The following is a 21,296-nucleotide window of genomic DNA, read 5'->3' on the forward strand; positions in this document are numbered from 1 at the left end:
ATCTGTAATCCCAGGACATTGGGAGGCTGAAGTGAGAGGATCACTTGAGCGCAGGAGTTCAAGACCATCCTGGGATGGGGAGACCCCATCTCTACAAAAAAATTACCCAGATGTGATGGCACCCACCTGTGGTCCCAACTACTCTGGAGGCTGTGGCAGGAAGATCTCTTGAGCCCAGAAGGTTGAGGCACGGTGAGTCATGTTTGTGCCACTGCACTCTAGCCCAGGTGACAGAGCAATACCCTGTCTCGAAAAAAAAAAAAAAAAAGAAAAGGTAAAGGAAATAACTACAACTTTAAGTGAAATGACATATAATGAAACCAATTTTACCATAGGTTAATAGATATAAACAAAGCTAAATTCCTATGTCATATTTCTGGCCACAGAAAACATCATCAAACTTCTAAATAAAGACCCAACGCACTTCTAATATTAAACATTGAAATAAGTATGAACTATATGTTTATGAAAGATTAATAAAAACAAATAAGATTATTGGATACACAATTTTTGGTAAATCAGGGAGTGACAGAGGTCATAGTGATGGTGGGTTAAATCAAGGAGTAAATGTTTGCATAGTGAAAATTGTGATAAGCACCTCCTACTACCATGCAGCTCATAAACAAGTAATACATATGGCAGACTTGCTTATCGCTTTTGTGTTACATCAGTTTATTGTCATGCATTTGTATGATTACCACCTGCCTTATGAATTTTTACTTGACAATCATTTGTATTCATTCATTTTCCAACCCACTTATTCCATTTCAGAGTCATGGGTAGCCAGAGCCTATCCTGGCAGTGCAGGGCACCAGGCAGGAACCAGCCCTGGACAGGATGCCATCCCATCACAGGGCACACTAACACACACCCACCTCAGACCGGGGCTATTACACCAATGAACCTAACTTGTACATCTTTGGCATGTGGGAGGAAACTGGAATACCCAGAGAAAATCCACACAGGCATAGGGAGAATGTGCAAACACAGTGGTCAGGCTGGGAATTTTTTTTCCCTTATCAATTTTGTAATGAAATGACATTATTTGAGGACCTGCTGTATTTTTGTTTTGGTTTTAAGTCCTTTCAATAAAGTTTTAAAGTGTTCTCTATAAAGGATTTTTACATATTTTATTAGATTAATTACTAAGTACTTTTTGTTAGTATATAGGTCATATCTTTTTTACAGTTGTCTTCTAATTATTTGTTGCTCTTATAGAAAAATGCAACTCAGTTTTCATCTTGATCTTAAATCTAGCCATTTTGCTAGAGATCCTCTTGTTAATTATAATACTTTGTATAGAGATTCCTTTTGGTTTTCCTTGTGGACAGCTATGTGATCTGCCAATGACAGTTTTGTTTTGTCCTTTCTCATCCTAATGCCTTTTTATTTCTTTTTATTGTCATATTTTTCTATCTGGGACCTCCAGGAAAATGTGGATATCGTGTCTTGATTGACCTAAGGAAAGGGTTCTACCATTTCACCATTAAGCCTGTGTTTGCTGCAGGTTTTTGGTAGCTAGCCTTGACCTGGTTGAAGAAGTTGTCTAAGGGTCATTTTGTTCTCTCACTCACTCATCACTTGGTGGTGGATGGTGTTGGGAAGAAACCTGTTTCCCAGCTAAATAAACATGGTTTAAATATTAGATCTGTGAAGTCTAAATTTTTATATGATATTCTTTCTATGTATACAAAGAATTGATTTTTGTATATCAGTTAGCTCTGAAATCCTAAAGTTCAAATAAACTAAAAACTTCATCATTCTCTATTAAATTCAAGAAAAATGAAATGCTCAAAGAACATATACATGATTGTATAGTTTTAAAAGCCAGCAGTTTCTGTGTAGTTCAATATAAAAAATGTTATTCCTTTTGAAAATATTGGAAAGTGTCAGACTTAATTCACTTTGGGTAATACATCTTTTTCACATATATATATACACACAATTTAAATTCAGAAGAGAGTAATATTTCTATTCATGTAAATGCCATACACATTTTACTCATCAAGGCCTTCAAATAAGTTTCACATCTGACTTTTACATTAGGCCTAAGCCAAATGTATTTTCATTTGTTTTAGTTCATTTCTTCTGTTTCAGTTAAGTAGTTTATAGGGCATTGGGACTTCATGTGGCTGCTTTTGGCATCTTTTATTTTTAAGAATTTATGATTTGTAAAAATGATTACAGCATTTATAGTTTCAAAGGAATTTCATATATATATTTTCTTAATTGTTTTAAACTTTACAAAATGCACATAAGGCTAGGATTTCTATTATTATTAAATCTTACAGATGAGAAAATGAAATGTATCTAGCCAATGGCTAAGCCAGAAACAGAACCTCAGTCTTCTAACTCTAAATGGTATTATAATATGCTTTACCACTGCAAATTGTATTAAATTATTTTAGTTTACCAAGTTAATACTTTTAAAGAATACACTGTCAAGTCACTGATTCTCATTGCGTGAAAAAGCCAAATTGAACAATAAGTATGAATACTCTTATCTTTCAAGGTATTGAAAGGCATAAGGTTTCTACAAAATAAAAAGTGTATATTTTTTCTTTTTTTCTGATATCTTTTCTAAACTACTGATTTAAAAACATTTCTATTTCTGCATTTCCATTAGTCACTCTCATGTGCTTGTTGAATTTGGTAATCCCATTTGAGACAGCTCCTTTAACAATGCTGTCACAGTTCAGGGAGCCTTGGCATGACACACATAACCCTTATGTGCGGTATTCTCTCTGGCATTACATTCTTACATTACATTCTCTCTGGCATTACATTCTTTCACTTTCCATTTTGTAGTTCTCTCTATTGCTTTATTTGTAGGTAATGTTCTGAAGTCCAAATAACAAAATGTTATTTGGAAGTTATGTGAATTATTCCTAAATTACGTAAATGTGTTTGTGAGGAGTTATTGAATTGTTTGTGATGGTGATCCATGAAATAACTAAGAAAACTTATTTGATTTTTTATGATTTCAGCCAATGAAAAAGTATAGAAAACAGTATAACAGACACCTATTTACCCATCACACAAATGTCATAGAGATTGATGTTTTGTAATATTTAGGAGTTTTTTAAAGTAAATAAAAAATTACAGATACAGCTAAGGTCATACATAATTAACTGCTGTTCCTTTTTCTCCATCTTCACCTCTTAACCTACATGGTAACCGTTATCCTGATGTTATTTATTATTCTTATGCATGGTTTTTATTCTTTTGTTTGACATATATATATATATATATATATATAAACTAGCAGCATATAATCATGTTTTGTGTGTTTTAAAAAAGATACAGTAATGTCTCACTGAGCTTATCTTAATATTCTGCATTGTAAATAATTGTTTTAACAGTTGTACAAGTAGATCTATTTATTTTCCTAACAATAGACAATTAGATTATCTATATTTTTGTCAGTTACAAATACATACAAACAATATTACAGTGAACAGTTTTATACATGCCTTTTTGAGCACTTGTATGTTTCTTGGGTAGATGCTTAAAAGAGGAATTGCTGAGTCATCTAGACCAATGTACACAATCTTTAACTTTGTTAGGCATTTCCAAATTGCTCTCCATATCTTGCCAGCATACTGTGTTGAAAAGGCTGTCCTTTGTCTACTGTGCCGCAATATCACCTTTGTCATAAGTTAAGGAACTGTATACATGTTAATCTGTTTCTGTGCTTTCCATTCTGCTGGTTAGATATGTATGTCATTGTGCCAAATCACACTATTGTAATTACTGTAGCATTATAATACTGAGTCATCCAGTTCATGAACATGATATATTCCTTCATTTAGTTAGGTCTTCTTTAATTTCTTTCAATAATGTTGTGTAGTTTTCTGTGTAGAGTCTTGCTCATTTTGTTAGATTTATTCCTAGGTATTTGATTTCTTTTGATACTATGGTAAATTGTATCATTAAAAAATGTTTTATTTTGAATTACAGGTTGGGCATTCCTAATCTGAAAATCTAAAATCTGAAATGCTCCAATGAGCATTTCTTTTGAGCATCATATTGTTGCTCAAAAAGCTTTGGATTTCAGAGCATTTTAGATTTTATTTATAGTGCAAATATTTCAAGATAAAAAAAATTGAAATTGGAAACACTTCTGTCCCCAGGCATTTTGGATAAGTGATACTCAACCTGTATTTGTTGCTAAAATATAGGGGAAAAGTTGATTTTTGAATACTGAACTTGTATCCAAAATTTTTATGGATTTCAATTTTTATGGATTTCCTTGGATTTTCTGGGAGCACAATCATGACTTATAGGAATAATGAGTTTTATTATTTACTTTCCAACGCTTATACCTTTTATTTTTATTTCCCTCTCCTGCCCGTTTTTTTCACAAATGAATGTTGAATTTTATCAAATACTTCCTCTGTGTTATTGGAGATAATTGTATGGTTTCTTTATTCTGTTAATGTGGTGAATTACATTGATTGGCCTTTGAATATTAAACCAACTTTGTATTCCTCAAAAGCTCTAAATGGTTTATATAACCTTGGATTGACTTATTAATAGTTTAATAAGTTTTGCGTGTATATTTATCGGTGAAATTGGTCTGTAATTTTCTTGTAATGTTCTTATCAGGTTTGATAAGATATCCAAATCTGAAATTATTTGGGAAAAATTCTTGTTTTGTTCTCTAGAAGAATTTTTGTAATATTGGTGCTATTTCTTTCTTAAATGTTTGCAAGAATTTAGTAGGGATGTTCTCTGTATTTTGAGTTTTTCTTGTGGAAGGGCTTTTACAAATTTAATAAATATAGGATTGTTAGATTCTCTATTTCTTGTGTCATTTGGTGATTTTTAAAAAGATAAAGACATATTAAAAACGAGATTAAAGAGATTAAAAAGAGATATAAAATATTTGATCATGCCAATATTTGATTGTTTTATGACAGGCTTATTTTTTACTCTCTGTAAAATTCATTTTATTTTTATCATTAGTTTTATCATTCTGCTTATATCAAACTACTTTTCAGGTTCTTATTGTGTTAAGCTCTGTGTGTCACAAGAAACACAGATACACTCAAGTTCCTTCAAGTAATGGAGATGTATTAGGTGCAATATAAAGCCATATGGAGCCAGAAGAGAAAGGAATTACACAGGAAGAGCAGGATCTCTAGCACAGTTTGGCAGTAGGGAGACTGGAAATGTGTGGCTAATTAGAATATGATACAGCTTTAGGGATGGAACAGGTTTTCTTTTTATCCCCCATTAGTAACACTTTATAAGGCTTTACTTTGATACCCAGTTATTTGTGTGAAGTTTCTCACTTCCTTTTGGCTTTTGTCTATCTTTTCTTCCTTTCATTACTAATTACCCTCTTTACCCCTGGTCTAAATAATTTTTCATCATACCTTTTATTTTCTCATAACTACTTACTCATGATCCCCAGTGCCTTGTGGCCTGGTTCTGTGATTCTTTTTAACCTCTCTTCAAGTTACCAAGTAATTGAACCTCACTGGTTCTCAGTTAACTCCCAAAAGATGATTTGATTGGCCTAGTTTGAGAAGCTTTTATGCTAGGCCCATTGGCTGGTTCTGGCTTTTTATTTTTATTTTTTTTTTTTGAGATGGAGTCTCACTTTCACCCATGCTGGAATGCAGTGGCGCTATCTTGGCTCACTGCAGCCTCCACCTGCTGGATTCAAGTGATTCTCGTGTCTCAGCCTCCCGAGAACTGGCATCATCACACCCAGCTAATTTTTGTATAGTTGGGGTTTTGCCATGTTGACCAGCCTGGTCTCGAACTCCTGGCCTCAAGTGATCCACCTCCTTGGCCTCCCAAAGTGCTGAGATTACAGGTGTGAGCCACTGCGCCTGGCCAGCGTGGCTACCCTTGACCAGGCAGCTATTGCCAAAGTGTGGGATTCACATGGCACAGAGCATGGATGCCCTGGGCTAACTCCTCTGCCAAGGGCTGTAGTTGGACAATTTCCTTTAGCAGGGGTGTGTACCTGGAAAATACTGTAATTGATCAATACAGAGAAGTTCTAGAAAATTAAGTTGTTGCAAGAGTTACAATTCTGCCTCCACGTGCTCTCTGGTGAATGCTAGTAAATAATTAAATGCTGATAAACCAATATCTAGAATTTGATGTTATAAATATCTTTTAGTAGTCATCTACCTGTAACTGAAAAATTGCTGCCAAAAATTACATGTGCTGCCAACCCCAAATAGGGCCTTGGGCAATTAGATATATAATATCTGTTGTTTTAAGATGGACAAATGGAAATTGATAGTCTTTAAACATAAGCAATAGGGAGAACATGCACATAGGCAGATTAAAAAATGCTTAATGAGAAAGCCATAGCAGTTATCCACTTCTGGTCTTATTTCCTTTTTAATACCCAGGAATAGCTGTGTGTACTGCTAAGAATTCACTTTTCTGCAGTATCACACAGTTCAGGTTGAAGACAAAGTGGACCGCTTTCCTTTTGTGATATTTATGCTACAAAGTAATGTTTTGCCTAATGCATTTCCACTTAAGAGATAAATTGTGGATATTATCTAAAAACTTTTCTGGTACAATAAGTGAAATTCCTTTCTAATTTTTAGGAGGACTCAGAGAGAGTAATGATAATTACCGGACCAAACATGGGTGGAAAGAGCTCCTACATAAAACAAGTTGCATTGATTACCATCATGGCTCAGATTGGCTCCTATGTTCCTGCAGAAGAAGCAACAATTGGGATTGTGGATGGCATTTTCACAAGGTAAGTACATTAATTCAATTTGAATATATTCTTGAAAATAAGTCAAGCCCACATTATCGCATGAATTTTCCTTTTGTGTACATATTTAGATGCTCTTAAAGCATTCAACATTTAGGAGCTTAAATAAATTATTTCAAGGCCAGGCACAGTGGCTCACACCTGTGATCCCAGCACTTTGGGAGACCAAGGCAGGAGGATCACTTGAGTCTAGGAGTTTGAGAGCAGCCTGGGCAACATGGTAAAACCCCATCTTGACAAAAAATAAAAAAATTAGCCAGGAACCTAAGGTGGGAGGATCACCTGAGCCTGGGGAGGTTAAGGCAACAGTGAGCCAAGGTAACACCATTGCACTCCAGCCTGGGCAACAAAGTGAGACCCTGTTTCAAAAAAAAAAAAAACAGAAAAAAAGCCATGTTATTTTTACTGTGACTGTTAATACTAGAAAAGACTTTGGAGTTAATTTTGTCCAGTAGTTTCCAAATTATTTTTAGTTATTGAGTTATTTTATTTTATTTATTATTATTATTATTTGAGATGGAGTTTTGCTCTTGTTTCCTAGGCCAGAGTGCAGTGGCACTATCTCTGCTCACTGCAACCTTCGCCTCCCTGGTTCAAGCTATTCTCCTGCCTCAGCCCCCCGAGTAGCTGGGATTACAGGTGCCCACCACCACGCCCGGCTAATTTTTGTATTTTTAGTAGAGACAGGGTTTCGCCATGTTGGCCAGGCTAGTCTCGAACCCCTGACCCCAAGTGAGCTGCCCGCCTTGGCCTCTCAGAGTGCTGGGATTATAGGCGTGAACCACCACACCCAGCTGAGTTCTTATTTTGAAGAAAATCTTTTGTAGAAAATCAATATTTAAACAGATAAAAACAGATCTGCTCTGTCTTCCAGGGGTAGAAGGCTTGGAGGCTTGGCTGTTAGGCTCTGTAGAGCACAGTCTGAAAACTAGTCCATCCTCCCCATTTTAGGTGCAGACCTGAGACAAACTGCAAAAGGCATTGGACCAAGATCATTTTGTTGATATCCCTTTTTACTCTACGAACATTATATGCAACTGACTAAGTCTTACCCTCAATGTGTAAACCTAAATTTTATGCCATGTTAGGAATATGAGTGAAATATCCTGGTTTCACTAAGGAGAATTCGTAGTTTAATCTGTTTAACACCTTCTGATTTATCAGTTCTTAAAGCATTGTGTATATTTCTTACATGTACATTTCTAAAAAGTAAGTACAGTCTCTGTGCATAGTCAAGCTCTGTGTATAGAGTGTCTGAGTTGTTGTCCAGCTACATATTTATATAATATTTGACTATGGAATCACATCAGAATATATCACGTGCTAATACTGATATGCTTGAGTAGACACTATAATGCTTTAAAGCTACATTTTTCATCTGAGAATGAACAAAGTACCCTGAATTCTGTTTGATGCCATGTCACCAAATAGATGTTATTCTGATCCCCATATATGTTTAAATTAACTCAAAATAAGAAATTTAAAGAGTCTTTCTTTAGTTAAGACTGTAATTCATTTTCTATTTTATAAGAAAAACAAACCAGGTATTTTATTTTGGTTACACTATTAAGGAAAGTAGCAGAGATATTTAGCAAAGAAAAAAAAGAGAAAAAAAAAATTATTGGTCAATATAAGGGGATTTGCCTGGAAGGGAATCTTGTTACTGAGCAGAATATCAAGAATGTTTGTAAATACAAGTAAAATAAAAGAAGGGTTTATTTTTGTCATATAAGGAGAAGCCTGGAGTGGGTAGCTGCTCCTGGTGTTTCAGTGGCTCTGCCATTTCACTGTCCTTTCCCTGGGAGTTGTAAGATTGCTGCTGCAGCTCCAGGCATCACATTCCTATTCACATGAGGTAAAAAGGAGAAGGGACTGCCATAGCTCCCCCACTCCGCCCTTTTTTTTTTTTATTTAGGACATCAGTAGGTTTTTAGGATCCTCCCAGAAAACTTACCTTTCACTGACCAGAACTGTGTCTCATGTCCATAGTTGCAAAGAAAACAGAAAATAAGAAGGTGGTTTTTGTCCAGCTTTTAAGTAGAGTTAAGCACAGTAATTGGGAATACAATCAGTGGTAATCAGAAAATAGTTTCTGTCATAGGGTATGAAATCAGTAATAACAGTAACAGCCAACCTTTATGATATATTTACAATATTAGTGTAATATTCTTATCAAGGTGCAGGCACTGTTATGTGCACCTTATATAGAGTACTTTATGTAAAGTACATTCAATGAGTACATGTCTAAGCCTTCTAAACCATGCTAATTTCAAGAAATTTGAGTATTTATCCATTCATTTTCATTTATTCATTCATCCAACATGTACTAAGTGAATACCTAACATATGGCAGGCACTGAGAATACAAAGGAACCACAGTTTCTGATTTCATGAAAGCTACCTAGTGGAGAAAATCAGCATTAACCAAATAATCACATACAGAAATGTAAAACGGCACCTATGACAAGTCTATGAAGGCTATATGCAAGATGCTGAGACGGGCTGTGATCCTGGGGTATGATCTGGTCGGGGAGGTCAGGGGAAGGCTTCCCTTAGCAAGTAACTTTTGAGTGCCTCTCTGAAGGATGAGTGTAAGAAGGAAGGAAGAACATTTCAGAGAGAGCATGTGCAAAAGTCCTTTAGCATAAAAAACATAGACAATGAGTGAAGAGTGGTCCTCCAGGAGAGCAAGATTCTAGGTGAAGCATAGCCATGTTAGGAGTTTATCCTAAGAGCCATGGTAAACTATTGAAGAATTTTAACCAGGGTTTGGCATGATTATGTCTACATTGGTTACACTGTAAAGAATGTCTGGAGAAAAAACCAAGTAGATCAGAGGAAGGCAAAGAGCAGGCTCTTTTGATGGTCTTGGTGAGAGGATCAGTAGCTTGGATTAAGTTTGTAGTGCTAGTTCAAGTGGAAAGGAGTCATATTTGAAATATATTTGGGAAATAAATCATCACGACTTGGTGATAGATAGGGGTATGGCAGCTGAGATAAATGGAGTTGTCAGAGATGACATTGAGTTTGTGCATCTGAATGGTGAATGGTGACATTTACTAGAAGAGGATGATGTTTTTTCATAGATTCCAACTTTATCTTTGTGTATAATAAGTATAATTATTCTGAGACATTCAAAGGGAGCTATCATGTAGTAGGCAGTGGATATAAAGTTTAGATTTCAGAGAGCGAGATCAAAGGTAAAGATGTAAATTTGTTGTGAGACATTTTTGTGTACGTGATTGGGTGTGGATGAGATCATCTTGACAGAGAGTATGGTGGAGAAGATTAATGTTCTGAGACTGAACCTTAAAACTGCCGAGATTTCATAGTTGAGTAAGAAGTTAAGGTTGAAAACCAACAAAGGAGGTGTAGCCAGAGAGGCAGGAGAGAAAAACAGGACATTACAGTGTCATGGGAGCAAGGGGAAAGAGTGCTTCAAGAAGAAAAGAAGTGGTCAACAGTGCTGAAAGGTCAGGTGAGTTGAAGCCTGAAAAGTCACCTTTGGTCTTAGCAAAATAGCTGTTACTAATGACCTTAGCAGGAGCTGCTTTCATGGAGTGGTGGGGCCACACTCCAGTTAAAAGAGGGCTAAAGAGTGCGTTAGAGGTCAGGAAGTAGAAGGGATTAGTACAGGTGATACTGCAAAGGTTGGCCAGGAAGAAGACAGGAGAGATTGATCCAGTGAGGGACTTGTTTTGTTTTGTTTTGTTTTTAAATGGTAGACTTGAACGTAGTTCAATGGGATATCCAGTGAGATATGTTATATCCAAGAATTTATGATTCTAAAAAAAAAAAACAAAAAATAAATTGATCTCCTTTGGAGGATCCTAGAATGAATCCTAATAGTACTTAAAATCAAAATATTATTAGTCACTTTGGAGGTTGAAAACTGAAAAATAAAGAGAAAGATCCAAGCAGGTATCCTATCTTTTCAAATAGGTAACAGGGGGAAGTTTTTCTTTAGAAAAATGTTCCAGCTAATAAACCAAGCAGGAATGATAAGAATTAGTGCCTTTTTGCAACCCCTGATGTAATAACAGATTTAAGTAATAATCAGAAATGGCTGCTAATGTCACCAAAGCAGAGACAACCAGACATTAGGTAAAAGTTTGTGACAACTTACGATGTCTTCTGGCCAAAAAAAATCAAACTGAATAGTCGGGCATGGTGGCTCATGCTTGTAATCCCAGCATTTTGGGAGGCCAAAGTGGGTGGATCACCTGAGGTCAGGAGTTCAAGACCAGCCTGGCCAACAATGGCCAACATGGTGAAACCTGTCTCTGCTAAAAATATAAAAAATAGTCAGGTGTGGTGGCAAGCACCTGTAATCCCAGCTACTCCAGAGGCTGAGGCAGGAGAATTGCTTGAACCAGGGAGGTGGAGGTTGCAGTGAGCCAAGATCACGCCACTGCACTCCAGCCTGGGCAACAGAGGGAGACTCCATCTAAAAAGAAAATCAAACTGAACTGTTCAGACCTCTAGATCTAGATACCAATTTACAAGAGAAAAAAGAGAATAGAGGAATATGTTAAACACCACCATGGGGATACTGTCAACAAAATCTAGACTGTGGGAAACTATAGGACAAATGACTGGTGTTTTTTTTAACAAATAAATAGCAATGACAAAAAAAAAAAAAAAAAGGTGAGAGAGAGAGGGAAGAGAACTTGCATATTAAAAGAGAGTTAAAGACCAGTCACTCAGTTCCAACATACAGATCTTAATTCAATCCTGACTCAAACACATAAACCTTTTTTTAAAGCACTAGTGAAACATTTAAAAATTTTTGAGCACTGACTGGGTGTCTAACGATACTGAAGAATTACTTTAAATGTTTAAGTGAGATAAATAGTGCAATGCAATGGTTATGATTTAATAGAAAAATCCTTACTTGAGTGATACATGCTAAACTGTTTACATATTAAATGATTTGCTACCTAAGATATACATCACAATAATCAAGGATGGATAGGGAAATTTGGTAGGATAGAGATGAAATGAGATTGGCTATGAATTGATCATTGTTTGAGTTTGATAATGGCTACATTGGAGTTGCATTATGCGTTTTTCTTTATTGTACATCTTTGGATTTTTTATGAGTTTTTTTGTCGTTCTAAAGTTCATGGGATTTAGCCATTTGAGAAAGAGATAAGATCCCTCGTGTAGGATAGGCATTGTTTCAAACTGTGGGTATGAAATCAGTGCATTGAATTGCAATTAGCATTTTGGGATAATACTTCCTAGATAGTGCTTTGTGTTCCACATCATGGCATATCAGGGTGCAACCAATGTCCAGTTGACCCAAATAAGCTTTTTTTTTAAATGCAGTAGAATGGAGTAGAAGAAAAAGTATCAAAATCATTAATTTATAGCATGTGGCACAGAGGTGGAGTTATGCAATAAGAAGGCCATTACATTTCCATGTCATCAGTAATGACATAAAAATTATAATGGTATTAGGAGATGTTAACATTGGCCCAATAATGAGATTTAAACTCTGTTGTGCTAAAAACGTATATATATAGGACAAGTCACCCAGTTCCCCATATATATACATGTGTATATATGTATATATACAGCTTGGGCGACAGGAGCGAAACTCTGTCTCAAAAAAAAAATTATATATATATATATATATAATTTTTTTTTTTGAGACAGAGTTTCGCTCCTGTCGCCCAAGCTGGAGTGCAGTGACACGATCCTGGCTCACTGCAACCTCCGCCTCCTGGATTCAAGCTATTCTCCTGCCTCAGCCTCCTGAGTAGCTGGGATTACAGGTGCCCACCACCACACCCAGCTAATTTTTGTATTTTTAGTAGAGACGGGGTTTCACCATGTTGGCCGGGCTGGTTTCAAACTCCTGACCTCAGGTGATCCGCCGCCTTGACCTTCCAAAGCACTGGGATTACAGGTGTGAGCCACCGCGCCCGGCCAAAAACATATTTTTATTAAAACCTTAGTGCACTATAGTTTTATGCTAGACATTACGGATACAAACCTGAATAAGATAATTTACCTGTCTTTAAGGCCATAGGACCTGTGTCCCTGCATATTCTTACTGAGTATGCCAAGAAAGCCCCTGTCTTTAAGGAGCTCAAGTGCAGTAAGGGAGATGGAGAAGCAAATCTTTACAATTTGGTAAGACCATGCAATGCTAGAGAAGTGTATGTGTATATGTGTTTGTTTGCTTGCTCATTCATTCATTCATTCATGTTTATCCTGCCATCTTCCAGAAAGGAATGAGGCAGCTTGCAGAAAATTCAAAATAGCGTAAGTGAATAAATAAGGATGAGGGCTTAAAATGGAGCCACGACTGAGGCTTAAAACATCAATGCCCAACACTGCTGTGGATAAGCCGTAAATCTGGTTCAAAGGTTTCCACAAAGCTAAATTTGTTCAATTAAATAGTTCACAGTACCCAGAAAACCAAATAAATTAATTAGTTAAGAAGGCAACTTAAAACAAATTTTTATTGTGTTTGACAGCAATCTTTTAGTAATAAAATCAGCTAGAAGAATATATTGGGTATTATCACACAGACTAGGTTTTATTGGGTCCCATTGGTTACAGTTTAGGAAACAAATGTTTGATTATATTATTCTTGGATCACAGGCTCCACTGAGACAGAAATTGTGCTTGTTCTGCACACCTTTTATCCCCTATTCTTAGTACTGAGTAGATGTGCAGTAAATATTTGTTTAAAAACTGACAATAAAAACTGTAATATAAATAAGATGTGTTGACATAACTCTGTTTCTTAGTTCAGATTTCTGGAATCTGACGGAAACATCCCCTTGTGATTCAAACACCATCTAAAATAGTATATTGGAGCTTAACTAAGCTTTGCCACAGGACGCAAAAAGTCATCAAATTTCTATGTAAGTTTCGGTCTTATAAGGAAAACACTTAAGTTTAGGTATGTGGCAGGATAAATTATTAATACACAGGGAAAGAGCAAAGTTCCAGTGTCATGGAGATTAGTCTGTCCTGACAACACTCTGTACCAGTGCACCTTTGTGATGCTGAGTAAGAGGAGATTTGCACTCCATGAAGGTCCAGGTTAAGCTTAATTGCTCATTCTGGACTCTGGTCCCTAAAGTGGGAGGTCTCAGGCAAATCTGAGTATCAGACCATGCCAGCAGTTCAACTCTCTTAACCTGCTTCTTTCTCTGTAAGATGGGATAATCATGACACTTACATTCCAGGGTGTTGTTGTGTAGTTTAAATAATGCAAGTAAAACAATCTAGTACCTGACATATAATAGTTCTTCGGTAATATTAGTTACAATTTTAAGTCCCATCTCTATGACACTTTGACTATTTCATTCCACAATGATATGCTTGTGGTAAACTCCTAATGCCCTATTTATTTGGACTCAGTTATTTCAGTGTCTTATTTCAGTATCTATCTTAGTTCCTAATTGGTTATCCCATGCCATCATGCTATTTGTTCACTATTTGAGGGAAAGAACCCTACTCCATTGTGTATCCCCTACCCCACTCAGGATGGCAGTAAGTATAGCTACTAATATAAAGTCAATCAGAAATGAAATTATTTTCACATTTATATTACATTGTTTTCACTTCATCCTGGAAGTTATCATTAGTCTGAAACATACCCAGAGATACTGATCCCATATTTCAAAATTGACCACAACTTTAAAGCATTAATTAATTGTTCTCACTCATAGGTGGGAATTGAACAATGAGAACTCATGGACACAGGAAGGGGAACATCACACACCGGGGACTGTTGTGGGGTGGGGGGCAGCGGGGAGGGACAGCATTAGGAGATATACCTAATGCTAATTGACTAGTTAATGGGTGCAGGAAATCAACATGGCACATGGATACGTATGTAACAAACCTGCGCATTGTGCACATGTACCCTAAAACCTAAAGTATAATAAAAAAAAAAAAAGGAAAAAAAAAGCATTAATTAATTAATAAAGAATTACATGTGCCAGTTTAAAAAGAAATATGCACATTGTGGAGATTTAAATACTGAAATATGGGACATTTTCCTGTGCTCTGCCATTTGAGTAGCTGTTAGTTTATCAACCTTCAGGTAATGTTTATAGAAGCAGTCTGCCATAGGGCCTGTGTCCCTGCATATTCTTACTGAGTATGCCAAGAAAGCCCCTGATTGCTTTTTCCATGGGCCACTTATTTGTCAAAGTTGTGCTTGCAGCAAACAACCTGGAGGGATAAGTTAATTCTCCCCTTAAAGAGGAAGCTTGCTTCCCTTGTTGTATGCATAGCATCCATGGTACATCACCCTCACAGGACTTGGGGGCTAATGTAAACCAACATGAGTAATAAAGTCCGTTGTCTCTGACCTAGTGGCCTTGTGTCTTCTGCCAGCATCTGTGAAACCAGTGGTATTAGGGTAACTTGTTAGCTTTTAAGCCGAGTAAAATCCTAGACTTTATACAGTTTTTGATAGGTCAATAGGATTCTCAGATCTCTTGCTAATATTAATTACCTGCAAAATGTGAGTAAACCGGCTGTGTATGGGAAAGAATGGGGGCTTTAGATCTAGAAAACTCAAGATTCTGTACAAGTTCCCCAGCATCCTGGCCATGTGCAAGTTACTTCATCCTTTTAGAACCCTGAGAGAAGTACTGTGCCATAGTCAAAAGAATCAGACATGTATACTTGAGCACAAATCTTGCTTCTCCCTTTTAACAACTATGTGACCTTTTTCAAATTACTACTTCTCAGTGTCTCAGTTCTTTTCCTGTAAAATGGAGATGATATTGCTAACCCTCATATATTATTGTGGGAATTAAATAAAGTACGTGAAAATGCCAGACACATAGTAGGTACCTAGTAAATTTTAGGGTTTTTTTTCCTTCCAGATTCTATGCCATTAGTATTTTAGATTTAAAAGTCTGTCTTCATATATGTGTGAGTATAGTGCTCACTTTTCTAAACTTAGCATCCATTTTTGCATCTATAAAACAAAAAGTTCGATAATACCGACTTCACAAGGTTGATTTGAGAATAAGTTTTAAAAGGATGTGAAATCACTGTGAAGTGCTCCTCTTAGTTATTCTCATTGAAAGAAGTTGACCAAGTCTAATCTCCCTGACACTTTCCCTCTTAGAACACTGTGGCCGTAATAGAGTTGAGAATCCAGGAACCTAGAGGCACCACCCACACACAACAGGGTAATGGCAGTGCCTTTCTTCCTGTTCCTCAGGAAGCGGCTGGCATGGAAGGTGGTCGCATGGAAGATGCACATCCTCCTCCATGCTGAGACATGCCTTTATCTCATGACCCAGGAACAGCCTTAAGGAACTGGCCCAATTGCCAATCACTGTGTGATACAACAACCAAGCTTTAAACCTTGCCAGCACCAAATTTGTTGTTTCAGCATAGTAGGATTCATTCTCAATTAATTCCATCAAACATATCAGTTTTTTAGCTACTTCGGGATATATTTTGCAGTGTCTTGGTCCTGGTGGGTAGTGTTATGTGGAAAGATATGCTTGTTACAATATGTGAAAAAGAGCCAGTTACAAAGCCTGACATTCATTTCACTTTTGTATGAGTAATTGTGTGTATAAATATATGCGGAGAAAACCATCTAGATAGAAGGCTTATTCCAAAATACCATGGGGAATATGGCTTTATGGTGATTTTTCTTTTCTTTTACTTATGTAAATTTTTTAATTTCTAAAATAAATGTGTAAAAAAAGTAAAACCCACTCCTATTCAACATAGTGCTGGAAGTTCTGGCCAGGGCAATCAGGCAGGATAAGGAAATAAAGGGTATTCAATTAGGAAAAGAGGAAGTCAAATTGTCCCTGTTTGCAGATGACATGATTGTATATCTAGAAAACCCCATTGTCTCAGCCCAAAATCTCCTTAAGCTGATTAGCAACTTCAACAAAGTCTCAGGATACAAAATCAATGTACAAAAATCACAAACATTCTTGTACACCAATCACAGACAAACAGAGAGCCAAATCGTGAGTGAACTCCCATTCACAATTGCTTCAAAGAGAATAAAATACCTAGGAATCCAACTTACAAGGGATGTGAAGGACCTCTTCAAGGAGAACTACAAACCACTACTCAATGAAATAAAAGAGGATAAAACAAATGGAAGAACATTCCATGCTCATGGGTTGGAAGAATCAATATCGTGAAAATGGCCATACTGCCCAAGGTAATTTATAGATTCAATGTCATCCCCATCAAGCTACCAATGACTTTCTTCACAGAATTGGAAAAAACTACTTTAAAGTTCATATGGAACCAAAAAAGAGCCCGCATCACCAAGTCAATCCTAAGCCAAAAGAACAAAGCCGGAGGCATCACGCTACCTGACTTCAAACTATACTACAAGGCTACAGTAACCAAAACAGGATGGTACTGGCACCACAACAGAGACATAGATCAATGGAACAGAACAGAGCCCTCAGAAATAATGCCGCATATCTACAACCATCTGATCTTTGACAAACCTGACAAAAACAAGCAATGGGGAAAGGATTCCCTATTTAATAAATGGTGCTGGGAAAACTGGCTAGCCATATGTAGAAAGCTGAAACTGGATCCCTTCCTTACACCTTACAGAAAAATTAATTCAAGGTGGATTAAAGACTTACATGTTAGACCTAAAACCATAAAAACCCTAGAAGAAAGCCTAGGCAATACCATTCAGGACATAGGCATAGGCAAGGACTTCATGTCTAAAACACCAAAAGCAATGGCAACAAAAGCCAAAATTGACAAATGGGATCTAATTAAACTAAAGAGCTTCTGCACAGCAAAAGAAACTACCATCAGAGTGAACAGGCAACCTACAGAATGGGAGAAAATTTTTGCAACCTACTCATCTGACAAAGGGCTAATATCCAGAATCTACAATGAACTCAAACAAATTTACAAGAAAAAAACAAACAACCCCATCAAAAAGTGGGCAAAGGACATGAACAGACACTTCTCAAAAGAAGACATTTATGCAGCCAAAAAACACATGAAAAAATGCTCATCATCACTGGCCATCAGAGAAATGCAAATCAAAACCACAATGAGATACCATCTCATACCAGTTAGAATGGCCATCATTAAAAAGTCAGGAAGCAACAGGTGCTGGAGAGGATGTGGAGAAATAGGAACACGTTTACACTGTTGGTGGGACTGTAAACTGGTTCAACCATTGTGGAAGTCAGTATGGCGATTCCTCAGGGATCTAGAACTAGAAGTACCATTTGACCCAGCCATCCCATTACTGGGTATATACCCAAAGGACTATAAATCATGCTGCTATAAAGACACATGCACATGTATGTTTGTTGCGGCACTATTCACAATAGCAAAGACTTGGAACCAACCCAAATGTCCAACAACGATAGACTGGATTAAGAAAATATGGCACATATACACCATGGAATACTATGCAGCCATAAAAAATGATGAGTTCATGTCCTTTGTAGGGACATGGATGAAACTGGAAAACATCATTCTCAGTAAACTATCGCAAGGACAAAAAACCAAACACTGCATGTTCTCACTCATAGGTGGGAATTGAACAATGAGAACTCATGGACACAGGAAGGGGAACATCACACTCTGGGGACTGTTGTGGGTTGGGGGGAGGGGGGAGGGACAGCATTAGGAGATATACCTAATGCTAAATGATGAGTTAATGGGTGCAGCAAACGAACACGGCACGTGGATACATATGTAACAAACCTGCACATTGTGCACATGTACCCTAAAACCTAAAGTATAATAATAAAAAAAAAAAAAAGTAAAACCTCCTCACCCTCACAAACTACCAGTATTGGTCAAAATGAGATGTTTTATAGGAATCTGGTGAAATGCTTACATTGTCACTGTCTGGCAACTCTTTTTTTCTGGGGCAAATATCTCTTTCCTACCCAGGGACATGGAATTTGGGGTTTTAAGCTTTAGACCATCCTGGGCACTTCAGTATATCAGATCTTAACTTGTCCACAGAGTTTTTCCCAGACTATAAGTAACCCTAGTTCTTCTTCCTTTAGGAGTTGATGGCATTCTGTCTGGGAGAAAATACAAGATTCATATATTTAATTTTCATAATAAAAACACTGCTCATATGGCACTCTTAACCCTCAGTGCACATTAAATTTTTTTTTTCATGGAGCTTTAAAAAAAATACTGATGCCTGAACCCTACCTCCAGAAATCTTAAGTTGGACTGGGGCATGGTCTGGAAGTCACATTTTAAAAGTGTCCCAGATGATTTTAAAGTGAAGCCAAGATGTGGAAGCACTTCCTCAAGCCCTCCTGGAGAAATCATGTGTTGAATTATAAAAATAATAGGTGTTTATTATGAAATGTAACAGGTGTACTAGGGTATGAAGTGAAACAAAAACACCCCATTCTCCCCAGGTCTACCATGTTTCTTTAAGTAACATTTCACAAGTCTGTAAGTATACATCTTTTCTTTTCTAAAATGGTATACTAAGCATTACTGTCGTATAACTTGCTTTTGTTTCCTAATATGTGGGAGATATATTTCTCTATCAGTTTATACACATTAGTCTTGCTCTTTTTAATAGCTGAAGTGTATCTGGAGTACAGATACTCCTTGATTTCTTTAACCTCCGAGAGCTCCGTCTGGGACAGACTGCCCTTTAGTATATGGGACATGTTCCCTATCCATTCCGCTGTGCTCCACATCTTCCTGTTGTTACCACTGGAAAGGAATCTACATGGACTACATTAAATTTTATCCCTAGGATATAATTATATCCCATTAAATTATATCCCTAGGATATAGTTTAATATTATGCCCTTGTAGCTTTCGTTTATTTTTTATAAAATAATTCAGACATATAATAATCCTCCATGCACCTTCTACCCTACTAAAGAAATAAAACATTACAATACAATCGAACCTCTAATCCTCCCTAATCCCATTGCCCTCTACCCTATCCATAGTAACTAACTGGTTGTCCTTGACTTTGGTATCCATCCCATGCATTTCTCTACGTTTTTACTCACTGATGTTTTTTGAAACAATGCATGGAAGTATTTGGTATGCTGTTAAACTTTACACACAGTGTATCACACTATGTTATTCTGTAAGTGGGTTTTCCCCCCTCAGTGTTTATAAAATTCATATGGGTACATATGCTTTGAGTTCATTAATTTTTCCCTAATTATGATAGTCTATTTTATAAATATATTACTATTCCATCATTTTTCTTGATATGATGCCAATTTTTTGCAAATATAAACAGTCATATTTGTGACTTGTCTCAACTCCTACTGCACACAAGGGAGTCTTTCTTAATCTAGGAGTGGAGTTGTTGGATTGTAAGGAGCATGTCTTTCATGTTCTCCAAGGAGGCTGTAACAGCTTAGAATCCCACCACCAGTGTTTAAAAGTTTGTTCTCATGCTTAAAATATATTAGAATAAGAAATACTCATTTGATGATATTTCTATATATTCTCCAAAATTGCTCATAAGAACATTTTCATTTTTATTACTTAATGTCCTTTACATGAAGTGCCATCTGGTAAATTATTTTTTTGTTAATGCTAGGGACATTTTTTCTCTCCATGTGCATACTGTGCCTGTTTACAAAAAGATTTGAAGCAATTTATTGGCCTTTTCTGACAAACTGCCAGGCTTCCTACTATCAGCCAGTGGCTGCTTCCTCTTTAATTCCTTTTTGTCTTGGCTGCCAAGACAGCAAGAACTAAACTCAAGGCTCAGGTGTGGAAACAAATTTGGTTTAGTTTTCCCCTTCGCTTCTTTTAAGGGAGTATTTCTCTAGTGTCATTCTTAGAACAGCTGCATCAGAATCTTGGGGATGCTAGTAAAAAATGCTACTTACTAAGCCCTTTCACACATCTTTTTAATTGGAATCTCCAAGGTGGTACACAGAATTAGCATTTTAAAAGCTCATGCTAAGCTCAAATTTAAGAATCTACTGTATGGCTTGTAATCTTAGTTTCATGTAATTCTTTCATTAGAATACGTTATTGTAAATTACTTCAAATGCTTTTTGAACTCAATGGTAAAAATATTAAAATCTAGCAGAATGAGATATTTGCATAAGATGTACCTCCAAGCTATATCTGTAAATTGATTCTATTATCAATTGGCCTTTTAGAACACTAGGTTTAAATCTGTGGATTCCATAAATATTCATTGAGTACCCACTATGTGCTATACAGTGTGCTAGAAGAAGAAGAAGAAGTAAATAGATGAAAAGCTATAAACAGGAGGTTAGGAATTTTTTTTTTTTTTTTTTTTTTTGAGATGGAGTTTTACTCTTGTTGCCCTGGCTGGAGTGCAGTGGCATAATCTTGGCTCACTGCAACTTCTGCCTCCTGGGTTCAAGCGATTCTCCTGCCTCAGCCTCCCAAGTAGTTGGGATTACAGGCATGTGCCACCACGCCCAGCTAATTTTTGTATTTTTAGTAGAGACGGAGTTTCACCATGTTGGTCAAGCTGGTCTCGAACTCCTAACCTCAGGTAATCCACCTGCCTCGGCCTCCAAAAGTGCTAGGATTACAGGCGTGAG

The 21,296-nt window shown here is 36.7% G+C and overlaps 1 protein-coding gene across 3 annotated transcripts in view; it reads left to right on the top strand.

The window, feature by feature from the left end:
* MSH3 (mutS homolog 3) overlaps positions 1-21,296 on the top strand; it is a 235,127-nt gene that overhangs the window by 155,396 nt on the left and 58,435 nt on the right. For all 3 annotated transcript variants that reach the window (XM_063612172.1, XM_055298178.2, XM_063612173.1), the window contains one exon: positions 6,582-6,739. In XM_063612172.1, coding sequence (XP_063468242.1) covers positions 6,582-6,739 — 158 coding nt within the window. The remainder of the gene's footprint in view (positions 1-6,581; positions 6,740-21,296) is intronic.

This window comes from Symphalangus syndactylus, chromosome 11 (genome assembly GCF_028878055.3).
Source record: "Symphalangus syndactylus isolate Jambi chromosome 11, NHGRI_mSymSyn1-v2.1_pri, whole genome shotgun sequence".
Classification (NCBI taxonomy): Eukaryota; Metazoa; Chordata; class Mammalia; order Primates; family Hylobatidae; genus Symphalangus; species Symphalangus syndactylus.